Source organism: Sphaeramia orbicularis, chromosome 7 (assembly GCF_902148855.1).
Source record: "Sphaeramia orbicularis chromosome 7, fSphaOr1.1, whole genome shotgun sequence".
NCBI classification, from domain to species: Eukaryota; Metazoa; Chordata; class Actinopteri; order Kurtiformes; family Apogonidae; genus Sphaeramia; species Sphaeramia orbicularis.
Genome location: NC_043963.1, coordinates 30,349,403 through 30,365,434, shown reverse-complemented (window position 1 = coordinate 30,365,434; position 16,032 = coordinate 30,349,403). Strand labels below are relative to the sequence as shown.

At 39.5% G+C, this 16,032-nt stretch overlaps 1 protein-coding gene across 2 annotated transcripts; it reads left to right on the top strand.

Annotated features, from left to right (window-relative positions):
* Positions 1 to 5,627: 5,627 nt before the first annotated feature.
* On the top strand, positions 5,628 to 13,287 carry slmapb (sarcolemma associated protein b). Of its 2 annotated transcripts, XM_030138140.1 has the most exons (10): positions 5,628 to 5,758; positions 6,037 to 6,096; positions 7,987 to 8,115; positions 8,230 to 8,304; positions 8,391 to 8,693; positions 9,377 to 9,647; positions 9,813 to 9,984; positions 11,467 to 11,601; positions 12,058 to 12,145; positions 12,533 to 13,287. In XM_030138140.1, exons 2-9 carry the CDS (start codon positions 6,045 to 6,047, stop codon positions 12,139 to 12,141), a joined length of 1,221 nt encoding a protein of 406 aa, XP_029994000.1. In that variant the 5' UTR covers positions 5,628 to 5,758; positions 6,037 to 6,044; the 3' UTR covers positions 12,142 to 12,145; positions 12,533 to 13,287. The 2 variants fall into 2 exon arrangements, with proteins under 2 accessions (XP_029994000.1, XP_029994001.1); XM_030138141.1 differs by lacking the exon at positions 12,058 to 12,145.
* Positions 13,288 to 16,032: the final 2,745 nt, after the last annotated feature.

Below are 16,032 nucleotides of genomic sequence, written 5' to 3'. Positions count from 1 at the left end.
ATTTTTTCCAGTGGCCCTAATCCTCTTTGTAGATATGTACTTGCTAAAAGCTGGGGTTTTTTTTGTTTTGTTTTTCTTTTTTTGGGCTGGGTCACCCCCCCCCCACACACACACACACAAAGTGGCATTGACAAAAATGCCATTGAAACCCATTCAAATCAAACAAATTTTTGTGCTTTGCAGTATGGGTGTGAATCACTGCACAAAAAATAAGGCAAAAAAACAATGTTGCTAATCAGTTACATAACATGCTCTGATAATTCAACGCACCAAAAAATCACTTTCCATGTGGCATATTGAAAAGAATTCTTTTTTTTTTTTCTTTCATAACGGGGTGACATCATGACAAAAATCTGGCATTTAGATAAGATAAGATAAGATAAAATAAGATATGCCTCTATTAGTCCCACAAGGGGAAATTCCAGGTTACAGCAGCAAAAGTACAAAAGCACACAAGAGCAAAAGAAGTGCAAAATCCAAAATAAAGACAAATCAAAAAAGCTATATACAATTTACAGCTGTGTGCATGCTGATCATGCCACAGGTTAGATAGGGATACAGTTTATTGCACAGAATTATTTGGAGCAGTTTCTGTTGGAGAGCCTGACAGCTGCAGTAAGGAAAGACCTGCAATACCTCTCCTTCACACACTTTGGGTGTCTCATCCTGTCACTAATGTAGCTCCTTAGTGTAGTGAGTGTGTGTTGGAGGGGGTGGGAATCTTTGTCCATCATGGAGGACAGCTTGGCTGTCAGCCTCCTCTCCCCCACCTCCTCCACAGGTTCCAGAGGGCATCCCAGGACAGAGCTGGCCTTCTTAATCAGTTTGTCGAGCATCTTCCTGTCAGCTGCTGTGATGCTGCTCCCCCAGCAGACCACACCCTGGAAGATGGCAGAGGCCACAACAGAGTCATAAAAGGTCTTCAGGAGTGCCCCCTGTACCCCAAAGGACCTCAGCCTCCTGAGCAGATAGAGTCTGCTCTGACCTTTTCTATAAAGTGCAGTTGTGTTGTCAGACCAGTCCAGTTTATAGTTCAGATGACCACCCAGGTACTTGTAAGATGTCATCATCTCAATGCCCCTTCCCTGGATGTTCACTGGTGATGGGGGGGTGTGGGGGTGCCGATGAAAGTCCACAACCAGCTCCTTGGTCTTACTGGTATTGATCAGAAGGTGGTTTCACTGGCACCAGTCCACAAAGTCCTGAATAAGTCTTCTGTATGACCGGTTGTCCCATCTGTGATGAGGCAAATGATGGCAGAGTCATCAGAGAACTTCTGTAGGTGGCAGGTGGGTGATGGGGGGGGGGGGGGGGGGGGCTCTGACACAGTCCTAGGTCCTCACATACTGTGGCGGTTGGTGAGATAGTCCTCAATCCAGTATGCAAGGTGATGGTCCACCCCTGAAAGCTCCAGGTTGTCCCTCAGGATGCCCGGCCTTATGGTGTTGAAAGCACTGCTAAGGTCCAGGAAGAGGACCCAAACAGAGCTCCCAGGTGACTCCAGGTGGGACAGAGCTCAATGGAGGAGGAAGATGATGGCGTTGTCGACTCCGATGCCAGGCTGGTACGCAAACTGCATCAGGTCCATGGACAAGCTCACCAGGGGGCGCAGGTGGGCAAGGACCAGCTGCTCCATGGCCTTCATGAGGTGGGATGTTAAGACCACCAGCCTCTAGCAGCTAGGGTCCTTGGGATGTGGGGTCTTTGGTACAGGTACCATGCAGGATGTCTTCCAGAGGCGTGGCACCCTCCCCAGTTTCAGGGTCAGGTTAAACAGATGTCCAGTGATCCCACTCAGCTGGTCTGAGCAGGACCTGAGGAGCCTGGAACTAAGACCGTCCGGTCCTGTAGCCCTCCTGGTCTTTGATTCCACACCTGGAGAGGTGTGAAGGACAAGCAGGGGGGCTGTGTGTCATGGAGTATCAATGGGGGGTTGGGAGGAGTATTGGGAGGTGGAGGTGATGGTGAGCTGTATTCTGTAAGGAGGGAGGTGGGGTGCTTGGGCAGAGTGCTGGGAGATCAGAGGAGGTTACAATACTGAAAAATCACTTGGTAGCTATTTTATATCAATATTCAGGACAGTTGTGGTGAAAAAGAATAGTCACGATTCAAGAAGTTCTAAGCAATGAAATTCTTATTTCGCGAGTTCCCTTGACACAACAAATGTAAACAGTTTTAACTAAAATAAAATAAAGGAAATAAACTGTACAGTTAAAATGATTTAAACTAAACTAAAATACAATATAAGAAACAAGTTGGTACACTGAGCAAGGAAAGAAATAAATAGATAAGATAAATTGAAGCAAGTACTCTGCAAGGAGAAGTGCATCAAGGTGCAAAAAAAAAGATTGATTGTGCAAGATACAAAATCCTGTCACAGTGGTAAGATATTGAGTGTAAATATTGTTATTGTTGTGCAAGTATGCAGGTTATGATATGAGATATGATATGAGTTTCAGTCAGTCAGTGGTTCAGTAGCTTGATGGCCTGTGGATAAAAACTGTTCCTTAGCTCAGTGAAAGCAAAATGTAATAATGTATTTTTTTAGAGCTTGCTTTTAAAAAGCACATTTTATTGTCCTTAGTGATAGAAACAGCCCTAGGGGTTAACTGTCATTTTTAAACTGCATGTTTACTTTCAACAGAGCTGATAAACTTCAACAAGAACACAGCTTCCACACAGTTTCAGTGATCAGTTCTTGAGAAGATAATTACTTTTTGCCACTTGACCAATTAGGTTAGTGAGTTTCTAGATTTACTGACCTCATGTGGCAGTTTACTTCCTTGAGGAATCCTTGCCGAGGCCTGATACAGAATTGAACTGTTAAGTCAAAATTATGCCATCAGTTAAAACCAGAGTTGGGTAACATATTGAAGTGAGTTGATTTAGATTTTCTGAAAATTGTGAAATTATTTCTTAAAAAATTCCAAATGTTTGACTCAGGTTATCTATCAATTGTGAAAGTGTTTCTCCATTCATATGAGGCATATAGTTTTAGTAAAGGAAGAGTATTTTCCAATCATGTTTTGTTTTATGTTCTTATAAACAGAAAACTATTAATTCTACTCGTAAATATCCCATAACATTTACACGAAGATTGAATTTTTTTCACCATTTTCCCCAGCTCTAGTTAAAACTGTCTACTTTTCTTCAGTCTGAAGCAATTATTATAGTCACTTAAGGTGGATGAATCTAGAGCAGGTTTAAATAAAGAATACAAGCCCAAATAACAAATGACTGACATAACACAGAAATGCTAATTAAAAAGAGTGATATTAAAATGTACTTTGGATACTTGGACAGCATGGAAAGAACATATTCAACATATACCTTCAAATTAAGGCCTGCAATACATTAAAAAGTTGCAACAAGGGTAACCTAAAGGTAGTAAAGACTAAAATAATAGAATAGCAATGTGACATTTATAGTCATGACTGGCTAGCTGCTTCCAGTAAATGTCTAGTCCATCTGGGGCAAAGGTAGGACGAGTATCACCAGTTTGTCAACAAATGTATGAGAACATGCAACAACAATGTTCCGCAAAGAGCGATGGGGAGGGATTTGGATGTTCCACTCCCTGAGATGCACCTAATTAAAGGGCTAAGGAATCTGGATGTGTTTCAAAGCGTTCAAGCCAAAGCTACCATGATCTCCAGCATTACAATACATAGTTACATCTACAAATGCCAGTTCAACAGTGTTATCATCTTTGGTCCAGAGAACATGACATTTTGTTTCTTTCCCAAAAAAAAGAAAAAAGACGTGGAGTACTGATTGGTTTTACCACAGTCCATCCCAGATGTATCTGAGCACAGAGAATTGGATGTTTCCAGACAGTAAACATAAGGCTTCTTTTTGGCACAGTAACATTAGAATTGGCATTTGTGGATGTAACTCCATATTGTAATGCTTGATAAAGATTTGTCACGATAATCCTGAGCTTATGTGGCTCTGTCAGCTATAGATGAATGTCAGGTCCTAATGAACTGCCATTTTACGGGTCAGAGGTCACGGATTTGTAGTTTAGGCTTAAACCCTTGCACGCACTGAAACCCATTCATAGTTTTTTACTCTGTACTACACACCACACTGTTATGTAATTTTAACTTATTAGCTATAAATCACTGCTATTCCAACTTCACTTGAATATCCATCCTTAATGTATTGAATGAATCTGTGTGTATCAGTCTTGCCACTCTGTCTAACTGTAATGCAGCTCAGTAACCTGGTGTTTGTCAGCTAATGTGTCTGGACCCTTCTGCCTGTCACTGACCACAGTTCTAAAATAAATCAAGTGTTTCAAATGCAGAGCCACTTGAAGATGTTCACCAATCTTAATTCCTGTAAATGCCCCCTCCCCCTTCCCAAAACAAATCATCCCTGCCAGAAATGAACTATTTTTGAGTTTATTAGAACTGGACTGATGATCAAGCTCTAAGTAATTAAGCAGTAACTCTGAAACTGAGTGTCAAACTTGCCCTAAAAAATCTAGGTGGGACCTATTTTGTGTTTTGTGCTACTTTTTTATTTTCATAGTTGGTAATTGTGGTGCAGAAGCTGAATAGCATAATCATCTCATGCTGATGCCTATAGCTTTAAATGCTTTTTTTTGTCTCTTATTACGATGATTAATCATAGACTGATTACAGAAGAGATTTCAACAATGTGCATCTTAATACCTCAAAACTTCATCTCTTTACTGATCAACTTTGTAAAGGTCTGAAGCTGGAACTTGGCAACAGAGGGGGAAAAAATCAGCTAAAACCAACTGTTTACCTTTGAAAATCAGCTGTTGTGACTTTAAAGACCAAAAGATTGCTTACATGTTAAATGTAGGTTAAGGCAGCTAAAGTGAAAGTCTCAAATCTGCCTATTCCTGCATGGAAACCTGCAGGCCTGTGCTTGGTCTTCATCTATTATTCAATACATTTTCTTTATGTAACACGAAAGCCTCTGACCAGAGGACCACATTTCTTTGCTTTATGTCTAGCTTAGCCCAGTACTTATGTGTTTTTAGCTATATGTCATTCTCACAATAATTAGGCTAGACCTCACATTTTTAATGTGCTAACTGTGAAATGTATTATCTGATCTAAATTAGCATACCTATGGTTGTAGTCAATTTTCTGGCTCCATATTTGAGAATGACGCATCATTTATCTGTGAACCTGCCTAATCCTAAAGGCCAGTAATTCTTGAATATAAAGACCATAGAGAGGCCTTCAGTACAAAGCAAGAAAAGCGAGGGCTGCAGCACATACAGGACATTCACTTCCCATGATTGTCACGGTGGCAGTCCCTATTCTTTGTCAACATGTAGATTTTTACATCACACATACTGGCCAGAGAGCAGCTCAGTCCCCTGAACAAAACCTCTCTGTGTCAGTATGCAGCTGCAGCTTCCGAGATGCCCTACTCGGATGCATGACCTAGTGTGGAGGGGCTCGGGACTTTTACCACAAAACAGGGGGGTTATGTTTTCCAGGGCATTGTTGTGACTCATCTGTAGATTAGCATTCAAATCATATTCTAGGTATTAATCAGTTACCCTCTACTGGACCTGTCTCTATTAGCTTAAACCCAGCTGTATAAGGGAGGTCTGGTACACAGTGGGTGTCAGTGCCTTTGTGCCTCCCCTCACTGCTTGGACTGCTCCATTTCACGTCTGAAAAAATCTGATAGTTGGAGAAGAGTTCTTCATGTCAGAGACTGCTGTAGCCAGAGCACATAGAGTACTATAGCTCCTGGATCATCTAAGGTAATATTATCATGCTAAGCTTTATTGCACATCTTCAGTGATACTTTCTACTAATACTTTCTATGACCTAGTCCTAAATAAATATACAGCTGCCTTTCTTAGAAGTGTTTATTTTCCGGTCAGAGATGAACATGCATTTTTGTGTTTACCTGTGAAATTATTTAAATTGTTAACCCTAATAGGAGTGTTAACCATTGGCAGACATATTTATCAGTATAAACACTTAATTTAGTGTATTTTTTTCTTTTCTTTTTTTTACATGATGCACTTTTTTTCAGCTGAACAAATGGATGAGAAAGAGCTGAGTGATCCCCTGAATAACCTGTCTCTGATCAAAGGTAAAGCAGCAATGTTTGTTTTCCTCTAAAGATGGACAGACTGAATTCATATGATGACTTGGCATTGTTTTTGTTTTATGATTCTGACCTGACACAGCATCTCTTGCTTATTAACATTGTTAAGAGAGATAAAACACGAGTCACTGTGTGAAAGAGTGTCAGGGCCTATAAATACCATTGGTTGACTCGAGAGCTTATGGTGCTTTGGATGGCCTTATTTTAGAGGTTGATTTCTCCAGTGTCAACAGCTTATTAGAAGATGGAGTCTCTTTGCACTGAGGACACATCAGCTGACTAATGTGCAAGCGCTGACATTTAGAATGACTGATCAAAATAGAATGGACAATGCAATAGTAGTGCAATATCAAAAACATGAAAAACAACAGTGGCATTCATGTCTCGGACAAAACTGCAAGCATATTAGTGTTTGAATCAATTTTGCATGATGAATGAATTTGTAATGCTACACTGCACAGTATATACAGAGCACAAAGCCAACACTGTCTCATGATAACGGTATCATTTCAGGAATGATAAAGCTATTTCTCAGTTTCAGATGGATGCAGCACATTTTGTTGCTGTAAAAGAATATCTGTCATAGCATTTTTAAGAGATTCACAGAATACTGTAGACATTCATTGCGAGCGGTGTTAAGTCTACGATTTAGTGCTGTCACGGTCATCAGGGAGGAAATGGACAGAAGCACATGGACCGTGATGGCTATTGCCCTCAGCACTTGTGCTAAATAAAGATTTCTCCATTTTTTTTCTCATTACTTGAGGCAGTGTGATGCTCAACAGGCCAACTAGTTTGAGCAGTATTGTTACATAGCAATCCATTATCATTTTGTCAGGTGTCATTCTGTGAGAAATAACATCTCTACTCGCATTAGGTGCTGAAATAGCCGCACATTCTTTCTTTAGGAGCCATTTCTCCTCTCTGAAATACTGAGCAGAGGCAGCCCTACTTACAGCAAGCCCACTCACATTCTGACCCTTCCTAATACATATGCATGTACAAAGGAATCACATAGACACAAACACACAACAGATACAGCCCTCCCATCCTTTTGTCTGGCACACAGCAGGGTAGTCATGTGCTTGAGTCCGAGGGTGCCACCAGCCTCCAGCAGTTGCTCCATACCATTTTAATTTAGGGACACTTCTGATAGCGTGACTAACACAGTATGCATGTGTGTATTTATTCAAAATATTTAGTGAGTCATGTGTACTAGACAGTGAAATCAGTTTTTTTTACAGCGTCTCATGCCAAACAAGTCCTCTGATGTGTCCATTTATGGTACACAGGCTTGACCTGTTCTGCCACTTGTTTTTTGCCTCTGCCAAATGTTGCTCTGAGATGAGGTCATCCCTTTTCCTAGCCAGCGTAGATTAGGGGATCCAGGATCAAGGGGGAATTACAAAGCCCAAGTATATGTGGCACTTGTTTTCACCTTTGGAAAAGACAACAAACCCTTGACAACCTTGGCTGTTTTCATTTCCTTTGTGTGCTGATCACAGTGCCTTGCTGTGTAAACAAAGAATGTAGACATGACAGAGGCTGATACAGTGCTGGGCTAAAGGACAATTTGGAATAAAAGCTTGTCTAAAAATGCAGAAAATGTAGTCGTATCTAATTTTGGGTCAGCAATTAGTTTATGTAATAGGCCCGTCTTAATATCTTGGGAAATCATCTAATATGTCAGCCCCGGTTTAATATTTGGGACTAAAGCAGAACGATCATCACTAGACTTTCAAACTTTCTCTTTAAGGGGTTGGGCATAGTATTACTACCTGGTAATGAACTCCATTTACTTTAATGAAAGATAAGCAACCTCACATTACATGATATGAAAGCACCCCTTTTGCTCATACTGTGTTTCATTCCCAGATGACCTCACCAGATCAAACACAGGGTCCACTGGTGATTCCCAAAAAATGATCCAGCGCTTGAACGATGAGCTCCGGGAAGCCCAGGAGCTAGTGAATATAGAGAAACATAAATGCATTGAACTACAAGGTAAAATCCTTAAGTCCTTGGTGTTAAATATATGCTCAACATTTGCTCCATTTTTACACCAACATGCACAAACAAACGGAGATGTGCAAAATAAATACAGTTTTGTATTTATAGGTATTTTGGAGGAGGAGAGAAAAGAAAGTAAACAACAAGCTGATGAATCTGCAAAACAGATAAAGCTTCTCCAAGGTATGGCTGCGAATTGTTTGGAGTCAGTTGTTGTTTTGTTGTGTTGCCTTGCTATCTGTAATATATGGTTGGGGTATTTTGGACAGGCCAGCTGCGGCAGCTCCAGGATGAAATGGGCGTTCTCAGAGAGCAGATGGATGTTTCTTCCAGCTCACGCGATGAGCTACAGGGTGCACGTGACGAGGTGAAGTCACTGAAACGTGCCCTGGAGGCAGCTACGGCTGAACGCGACCGTGACGTCACTACCATCCAGACTAACCTGACGACTGTCTCCAAGGATCTGGATAAATGGCGTCAGACTGCCAATAAATATGAGCGTGAAATTGACAACCTGCAGCGCGACCATCAGCAGCAGAGCATGCAATGGCAAAAGACTGCAGAAATACAAGGTACATGGGGAAATACACACCAATATACACAAGATAAGGGGTAATGGCTAATTTGAGGAAAGTGTTTAAATCAGCTATTAATATTTGTACATACAGTTCAGGCATGATGTGTTCTGCATGATGTATTAATTGGTGGAGTGAATCTGACAATAAATATTAACTTTATTTATACAGCATCTTTTAAATACTGGGTTTACAAAGTGCTTTGACAGATAAAGCAGAAGGGCACAAATAGCAGGATACCCAGGAGTCAAAATAACAACAGAGGGCCAAACAGGAGGACAGAATTTAGCTGAAATTGAAGTGAAACAAAACGCAAGCAAATACACTAAAAACATAGAAAAATGACACAGTAAAAGAGATAAGAACAGCAAACTAGAAAAATATGACACTCCAAATAAATATAAATATCAAATTAATAAATATTTAAAAAAATTCAAATGAGACTTTTAGATAAATGATGGGTGACGAATTGATCAAGAGGCTGTTTTGTTTTATGTATTGTAAGAGATGTACTGTCTACATACTGAGATGTATACAAGCCTGTGTAACCTCACATAAAAGATTCAAATGTTAGTGTAATGTGCGTTTGTATGAATTTACACTTATCTTGTAGCCTAATTAACAGAAGAGCATCTGTTAGGTGAATGCACCATTACATAAAACCTTCTGTTTGTTCACAGCCAGTGAAGTGCAGTCCTTGCAGATGGAGTGTAATGGTCTTCAGAAGGAGTGTTCTGTCCTACGATCCGAAAAACAGGACATGGTGAATAAGCACCAGAAAGAAAAGAGCGGTCTGCAAAGTGAGTGTGCTTCTTTCAGGTCAGAAAAGGAGGAACTCCTGAAAAGTCACCAGAAGGAGAAGAGCAACCTGCAGAATGAATGTTCAGCACTACGCTCTGAGAAAGAGGCAGCACTGCAGAAACAGCAGCAACTTGAGAGGGATCTTGCCAGGTCAGTTCACTGAGCAACTTTTTGCTTGGCTTTGCTGCCCCCTTCCTTTGTCCCCCATGTGCCTCTTTACTTCACTCTGCTCCAATGTGTATGTTTGTACAGACATGTCTCTTTTGTGTTCCCCCACGTAAGAACCTTAATGTTGTCTTTTTTTGTTTCTGGTAGTTCACGTGCACAGACTGCTGATCTTAACAATAGCCTTAAAGCCCTGGAGAGATCACAGCAGGAGTTGGAGAAGAAGCTGGCAGCCCTGCAGCTCCAGCACCAGCAGGAAAGCACCAAACTTCAAACCCAACTGGACGAAGCAGACAGCCACAGCAGAGCTCAGCAAATAGAGGTTGGCAGCTCAAAACCAGCCGGGCCTTTTATTTTAACATCTCCAAATCACTTTTAGACATTGACCAGTGTAAACAACACAGCTCCATCATCTGCATCAGATGGACACTGTCATACATTTCCCAAATGCAAATGGAAGTATTCAATGCTCATAATATATGTTTTTTAAATCTAGTTCTATGCTCTCTTTGCACACAATGTTTTTGTTACATTCCTTCCCACAAAGTGTAGTGTAAAAAAAAGACAATGAATAGATTCAGGGTCTGATTTCTTTAAGGGGATGGAATAACCTTCAATTAAAATATATGATGTAGGCTAATAGTCCTTGTTGTGCTTCAAAGTAGGACTAAGTATAGATCATAGAGATAGGGGTTGGTGTGACTGATTTCTCAGATCACTGATAAATGGTTTGTACTGTCCCAACATGAACCAGAATTTATAACATTTCCTAGGTCATGTCACGGATTCTCTGAAAAACACATGTGACTTCTGTTAAGTTCGCTTGGTCTTTCAAAATCCTTGAACCCTATTTCTGTGCGTTTTATGTTGTGATGTTTTTAAATCAGCTCACAGAAATACATTTCATCATTAGTATGTCTGCGGTAGGTGTTGAAGTGTGTGCTATGCATCAGCCAAACCCTAAGGATAATTTGGAATATTTTTGTGTGAATAGTTTCTGATATAAATTTAATAAAATATCTTTGTGCTTCAATCAGAGATATTTAGTCTTAAAAAACTACTTTGTTACCATTTATTTTTCTTTGTGTGATGTTAATATGGTTTTAACATGTATAGGTTTTCATTCAACATAAAAAATGGCTGTTACAGATCTTACTAAATATAGCTTCAGAGCAGAACTCCTTGACATGATCTGTGTGAGTGAGTCTTTTCACAGGGACAAAGACACAACAGCAACTATTGCTTATTGTTTTACATGGACACAGTTAAGAAATATGTCCGAAAACACTACAAACGGCATGAAATCCCCAGCCTCTTTTCCATGAAAACTGGTTGTTATAAGATTTAAAGCATTCTTCAGTTCAAATAACCCACAGGTTACTTGATGCTGCCAGAGACATATTATGTTGCTGGGAATGGATCAGTCATTAAGGTGGGGCACGGTTATACAGCAGAAAGCAGGAATGAAGTCATTTGTGACCACAAGTTATTCACTGCGATGTGGTGGTGTTCATTCTGTCAAGGAATTAAAGTGGAAGCTGAGTGCTTCTACATTGGTCTTTATATACAATATAAAAGCCTCATCCTGATTGGCTGTGCACTCTGCTGCTGTGCGAGAGATTACTTAAGCTTGTAATGGCCTTTTACTGCAGATGATGAGTCTTTTTTAAGCTTTATTCTCCTACTCAACCCAGCCACTTTGTATCCTATTGTACTTTCTCCAAAGTGAAATTTATATGAAAATACAGAGCTAGAAAAGGTATGTGGTCTTAACTTTCAATTTTGTTTTAATTTGCTTCTCCAGCATGAGGATTTAAAGATGCAGCTGACAGAGTTAAAGGAAAAATATGAGAAGGTGGAGCAGGAGAAACAGTTAATTACAGAAGAACTGGAGGAATGCAAAGGCAACATGAAGGAACTGCAGGAGAAAGGAACGAAGGTGAGTATTGATTTATAGCATGTGCAAGTGGAAGAAGTCATAACAAGGAGTTATTAAAATCATGCATTATGATGTATCTAAAAAGTGTAGAAATAAAAATTGGAAGTTGAGTTTAAATGGTCGCAAAGCTAAGGTAATTTTTGGGTTTGATCGCATGAGCTTTGCTTCACATTTTGCAGAAACACTGCACTTTTAAATGAAATATTTCCAGGCACAAAGGGTGAATCATTTGACAGATTCACAATGTTTTTTTTTAATCTCTGCACACCTGCTCCCTGTACTCATCCACAGTGTTCAACTGTTGGCTTTAGGCATTGACAACTGTCTGTGACTGGGTCTGTATAAACACCAATTATACACACAGACTACTGACTGAACAGTCTATTAATAAAACTACGCCCAACTAAAGAATGTCCCATTGCAGTTGATTACTATAATATCCCTTCCCTTCTGTAGACGTCCCTATTGCTGCCTGTTCAAGCCATAGTCATCGGCCTTATCCTGGCTTTGCTGTATTGGTGCTTCGGCGCATTGTGGTAGTAAGGTACACATTACTCCTGTCAAGTTGGTCTACATTTGTCATTCTCATCAGTGTCTTTTAGCTCATTGCATGACTTAATCAGGTTTTCCTGATTTCCCCAGAATGCCTTCCTAGGGGAAACTTCAAAAAATCTAAATCTAACCCTTTTAATCATGCAGTTCCAACATCTGACATCTGTTTGTCTTGTCTGGATGGCTGATGCTTAACAACAGTTTCTCTCAGTGCGTTTGGATGGGCTTCTCTTTATCTGATCAAGCTGTTTTAACCCGCAATCTCTGTTTACTGCATTGATCTCAACTGCTTCCTCTGTCAAAGCTTTGGCCAACGTTGGATGGGTGGTTTCATGTGGTGATGCTCATGTTTCCATTTCTGTGTTACCACTCATTTCAGAAGCCGTGGATGATCTGGGGGCCTGTGGCTGCTGTGGCTCTAACAGCTGTGACGGCTGCTGTGCTCTTCAGGACCTGAGGGAAACCTCCTTAAACACACACAATAGTGAATATCTGTTAGTTGTCAGATTTCTCCACACTGTAACTGAAAAACTTGCCCTCTTATCATATCTGCACTATTATTTAGGAGGGCTCTTAACACTGTTTAATTCTTAAGATGCTCTATTTTAGAGGGAGATATTAATAAAAGAATGTCAGTTTGTGGGCAAATGTAAGTTGGGATGTCTGTTTATAGGAAAGAAGACTAGTTGGGTCAATATTTGTTTACTATTTTTGCCTAATGTGGTTGTCCATTAATGAATGTATAGATACACATCTGACTAATTCTGAAGACATGATGGCATTTAAAATGAAGGATCTGGACTTTGAGCCAAATGTAGCCTAACAAATCTGTACAAATAACAAGTAACATGACAAGAATGAGTTGGTACTCCAGATGTTAGTTGAAATCAAATGTTTGATGAAGACCCTGGACCCTGGGTAGATGAAAATACATCAGCTGATGGTTGTGGGCAGTGCTATGATCACCGATATCAGTGTGAAATGATCAAAGGTTGGTGAGCACATACTGGATTTGGCATGTGGTGATTTTTTTTGTTTTTTGTTTTTTGTTTTTGTTTGTTTTTTAGCAGAGACATGTATCAAAAATGTATGTTATAGTTTTCTTCCCAGTATGATTAAAGAGAAGTCTATTAACTTGTTTTAAAGTCTTTTATTTGTGAAGTGATACAGCAGCTATTTTTATATCTAAAGTCTGGAAAGATGGGTTTTCAGGCTCTTGTGCTAGACAGGACAGACAAGCCCCTTGAGATTGACAGATGTCATTTGCCCTTTAGCCACAGGACACTTAAAACAGCTTATGACTTTCATCACAATTTTTTTTTTTTTTTTCAAATTTGTAAAACCTGAGTGATAGCCTAATTATCACTAGTCCATTAGTCTTTCTATGCCTACGCACCTAAATCACTTCCTTCACGGTGAACAACTTTGAAGATGACTTCATCATAAACACAGTCTGCTTGTTTACATAACAAACCGAAATGTCACTCAGGCCTTTTAGGAAATTTTGTCGCAAAGTGCATTGTGGGAATGGGAATTCCATGCAGCAGCAATTTCGCTCTCTCAATGTCTCTTCATGAGTGCTGAACTTAAATGTCACCTTTACCTCTATCCACGGGCTTTACTCATTCTTTAAAACAACCCTGGTGGACTGTATCATTTTACATTGTAGCAATCTGGCTCATTTCTTGCCGAATCAGTGAGAAACCACTTTCGCTTGGTCGCTGCATGAAATTCCCATTCCCAGAATGTATTTCACGACAATAGTTCTGAAAAGCCACAATGGTTTATGTAAAGAAGCGGACTGTGTTTATGATGAAGTCAACTTTGAAGATGTTCACCGTGAGGGAGGTGATTCAGGTACATTTTAGGCTATCACTGGGGTTTTACAAATTTGAAAAAATAAATTTGTGATGAAAATCATACACTGCTTTAAAGTCCAGTTAACATAAGGTCGAAGTAATTAGTACTGTTAAGTCACTTGCAGGCAAAGTTTGTTGTTATAAACATGCATTCCTTGTTAATCAAAGGGGATTTTATGGCTTATCCATGTAGACTTTGCTTATTAGAGGCAGTTTTAAGCTCAAACCAAAATTCGGTGTTTCTCTTGGATAAATATTTGCATGCATAAATTTGCATTTTTTTTCCAAATAGTTATGTTACAGAATAGATTTGCAGATTTATTGTATTCATGTTAATTTCCAATTTATGTCCTGTAAATAAGTACAAAATCTATGTATTTTGTAATCAGGTGGGAAGGTGATTTCTTTAAAATGATGTTTTATTAAACCTTATGTTCAGTGCATAAGGGTGTGGTCACTGAAGCCCCCCAGACTTATTAGAGACAAGGCCAGACCTGAAATGTATTAATTTCTTGTATTTGAGTCCTTTGCCTGTATTACGTCAGGTTATCTTCCTTTGCCGTGTTCTCGCATGTAAAAGGTGTTTAAAGAACCTGTGATCAAGATGAGACCGAGGACTAAATAAAAACCTGACTTGAATTCCAAATTATTTGATCAGTTTCCTCCATTTGTTCTTAAATGTTTTTTATTTAATCTGTAAGAAATCCTTAAACATAGCCATCTCCTCATACCCCAGCACATCTCCCAGAATAATTGCTGTAATATTTAACTTTGTGTACAGTTTACATAAACAGTATTTCATCTGGTCCAACCCCTCACATCATGTGAGTGTGATATAATATCAAAGCAGAATTAAAAGGACTGCTGTGGTGACATTATCCTCAGCTTGAAGATTATAGTGCTAAGTACTTACACTCGACCTACATCCTTTAAGCTGGCCACACTAATGGTATATCTGTGAGGAGGTAAGAGCAGCCACTGTATCACTGTATAACAGGATGAGACATTATGGTGCACAAAGCATTCAATTAAATAAAAACCTTTTGACAGGTTCATTAGAGAGGAAACCACTGACCCTGTGTGGATGAATTACACAGCATCAGCCACAAGTTACTTTGGCGTTATCACATTTATTCTGCAGTGATGCCTCACAGGACTTGATGAAATAACCAGAATGACGAAGCTGATGTGAGGGGAAGTTCATGCCCTGACGTTCTGGGGAACACATGGGTACTGGTGTGTGTGACGTATGGCCAAGAGCAGATTGAGGACAGTCCCTTCGCCCTATATAAACCCAAATAAGAGAATAATTCCCACACAAGAGGAGCCTCTCTGCAGAGTTGCAGTGTCCATATTTTCTGCTCTAGTTTGTATTTAGGTCATCTGTAGTGGACCACAGATGAAGCAGCATGGCAGTCTACATTGCATTTGAGGGCGTTTTTAGAATATAATCCTGTGTTTTATATTATTTTAATTCAGATTATCATCAATTCTACAGCATGTGAAGATGTATTATAGTAAGTAGACTTTCAGTATGGTAGCTGCTTAACCCATAAAGACATAGTGCTACTTTTATGTCAGTTCCCAAATGAAATTTTCTCTGTCAGACCTTCCTTACGTGATTTATCACTGTTTATTTCTAATATTATCCTCTGTATTTGTATTTTATCAGTATGAATCAGGCAATGTAGATGTTTGTAAAATCTTAGATTAAAGGCAACAGTTATTATATAAAAAACAGAGAAACTGTTGAAAAAGTGTTTTTTTTGTTTGTTTTTTTCAGTAAAATCTATCATTAACTGAACATAAACCCAGTGTGTCCATCCACTGTCATTGATCCAACTCCATGGGTTTTACTAGTGAATCAGTGTTGTAGAACAAGGGTGTCAAACTCATTTTCTTTCAGGGGTCACATTCAGCCCAATTTAATCTGAAGTGGGCCAGACCAGTAAAATAATAGCATGACAACCAAAAAATAATGACAACTCCAAATGGTTTTAGTGCAAAAAAATTATAATAA

Bases quoted from the DNA above. Each gene is read 5' to 3' on its own strand.
- slmapb (XM_030138140.1), top strand. From the start codon at position 6,045: ATGGATGAGAAAGAGCTGAGTGATCCCCTGAATAACCTGTCTCTGATC. The intron at 6,097-7,986 runs GTAAAGCAGCAA...TTTCATTCCCAG, and splicing joins TAACCTGTCTCTGATCAAAG to ATGACCTCACCAGATCAAAC. The intron at 11,602-12,057 runs GTGAGTATTGAT...TCCCTTCTGTAG, and splicing joins TGCAGGAGAAAGGAACGAAG to ACGTCCCTATTGCTGCCTGT.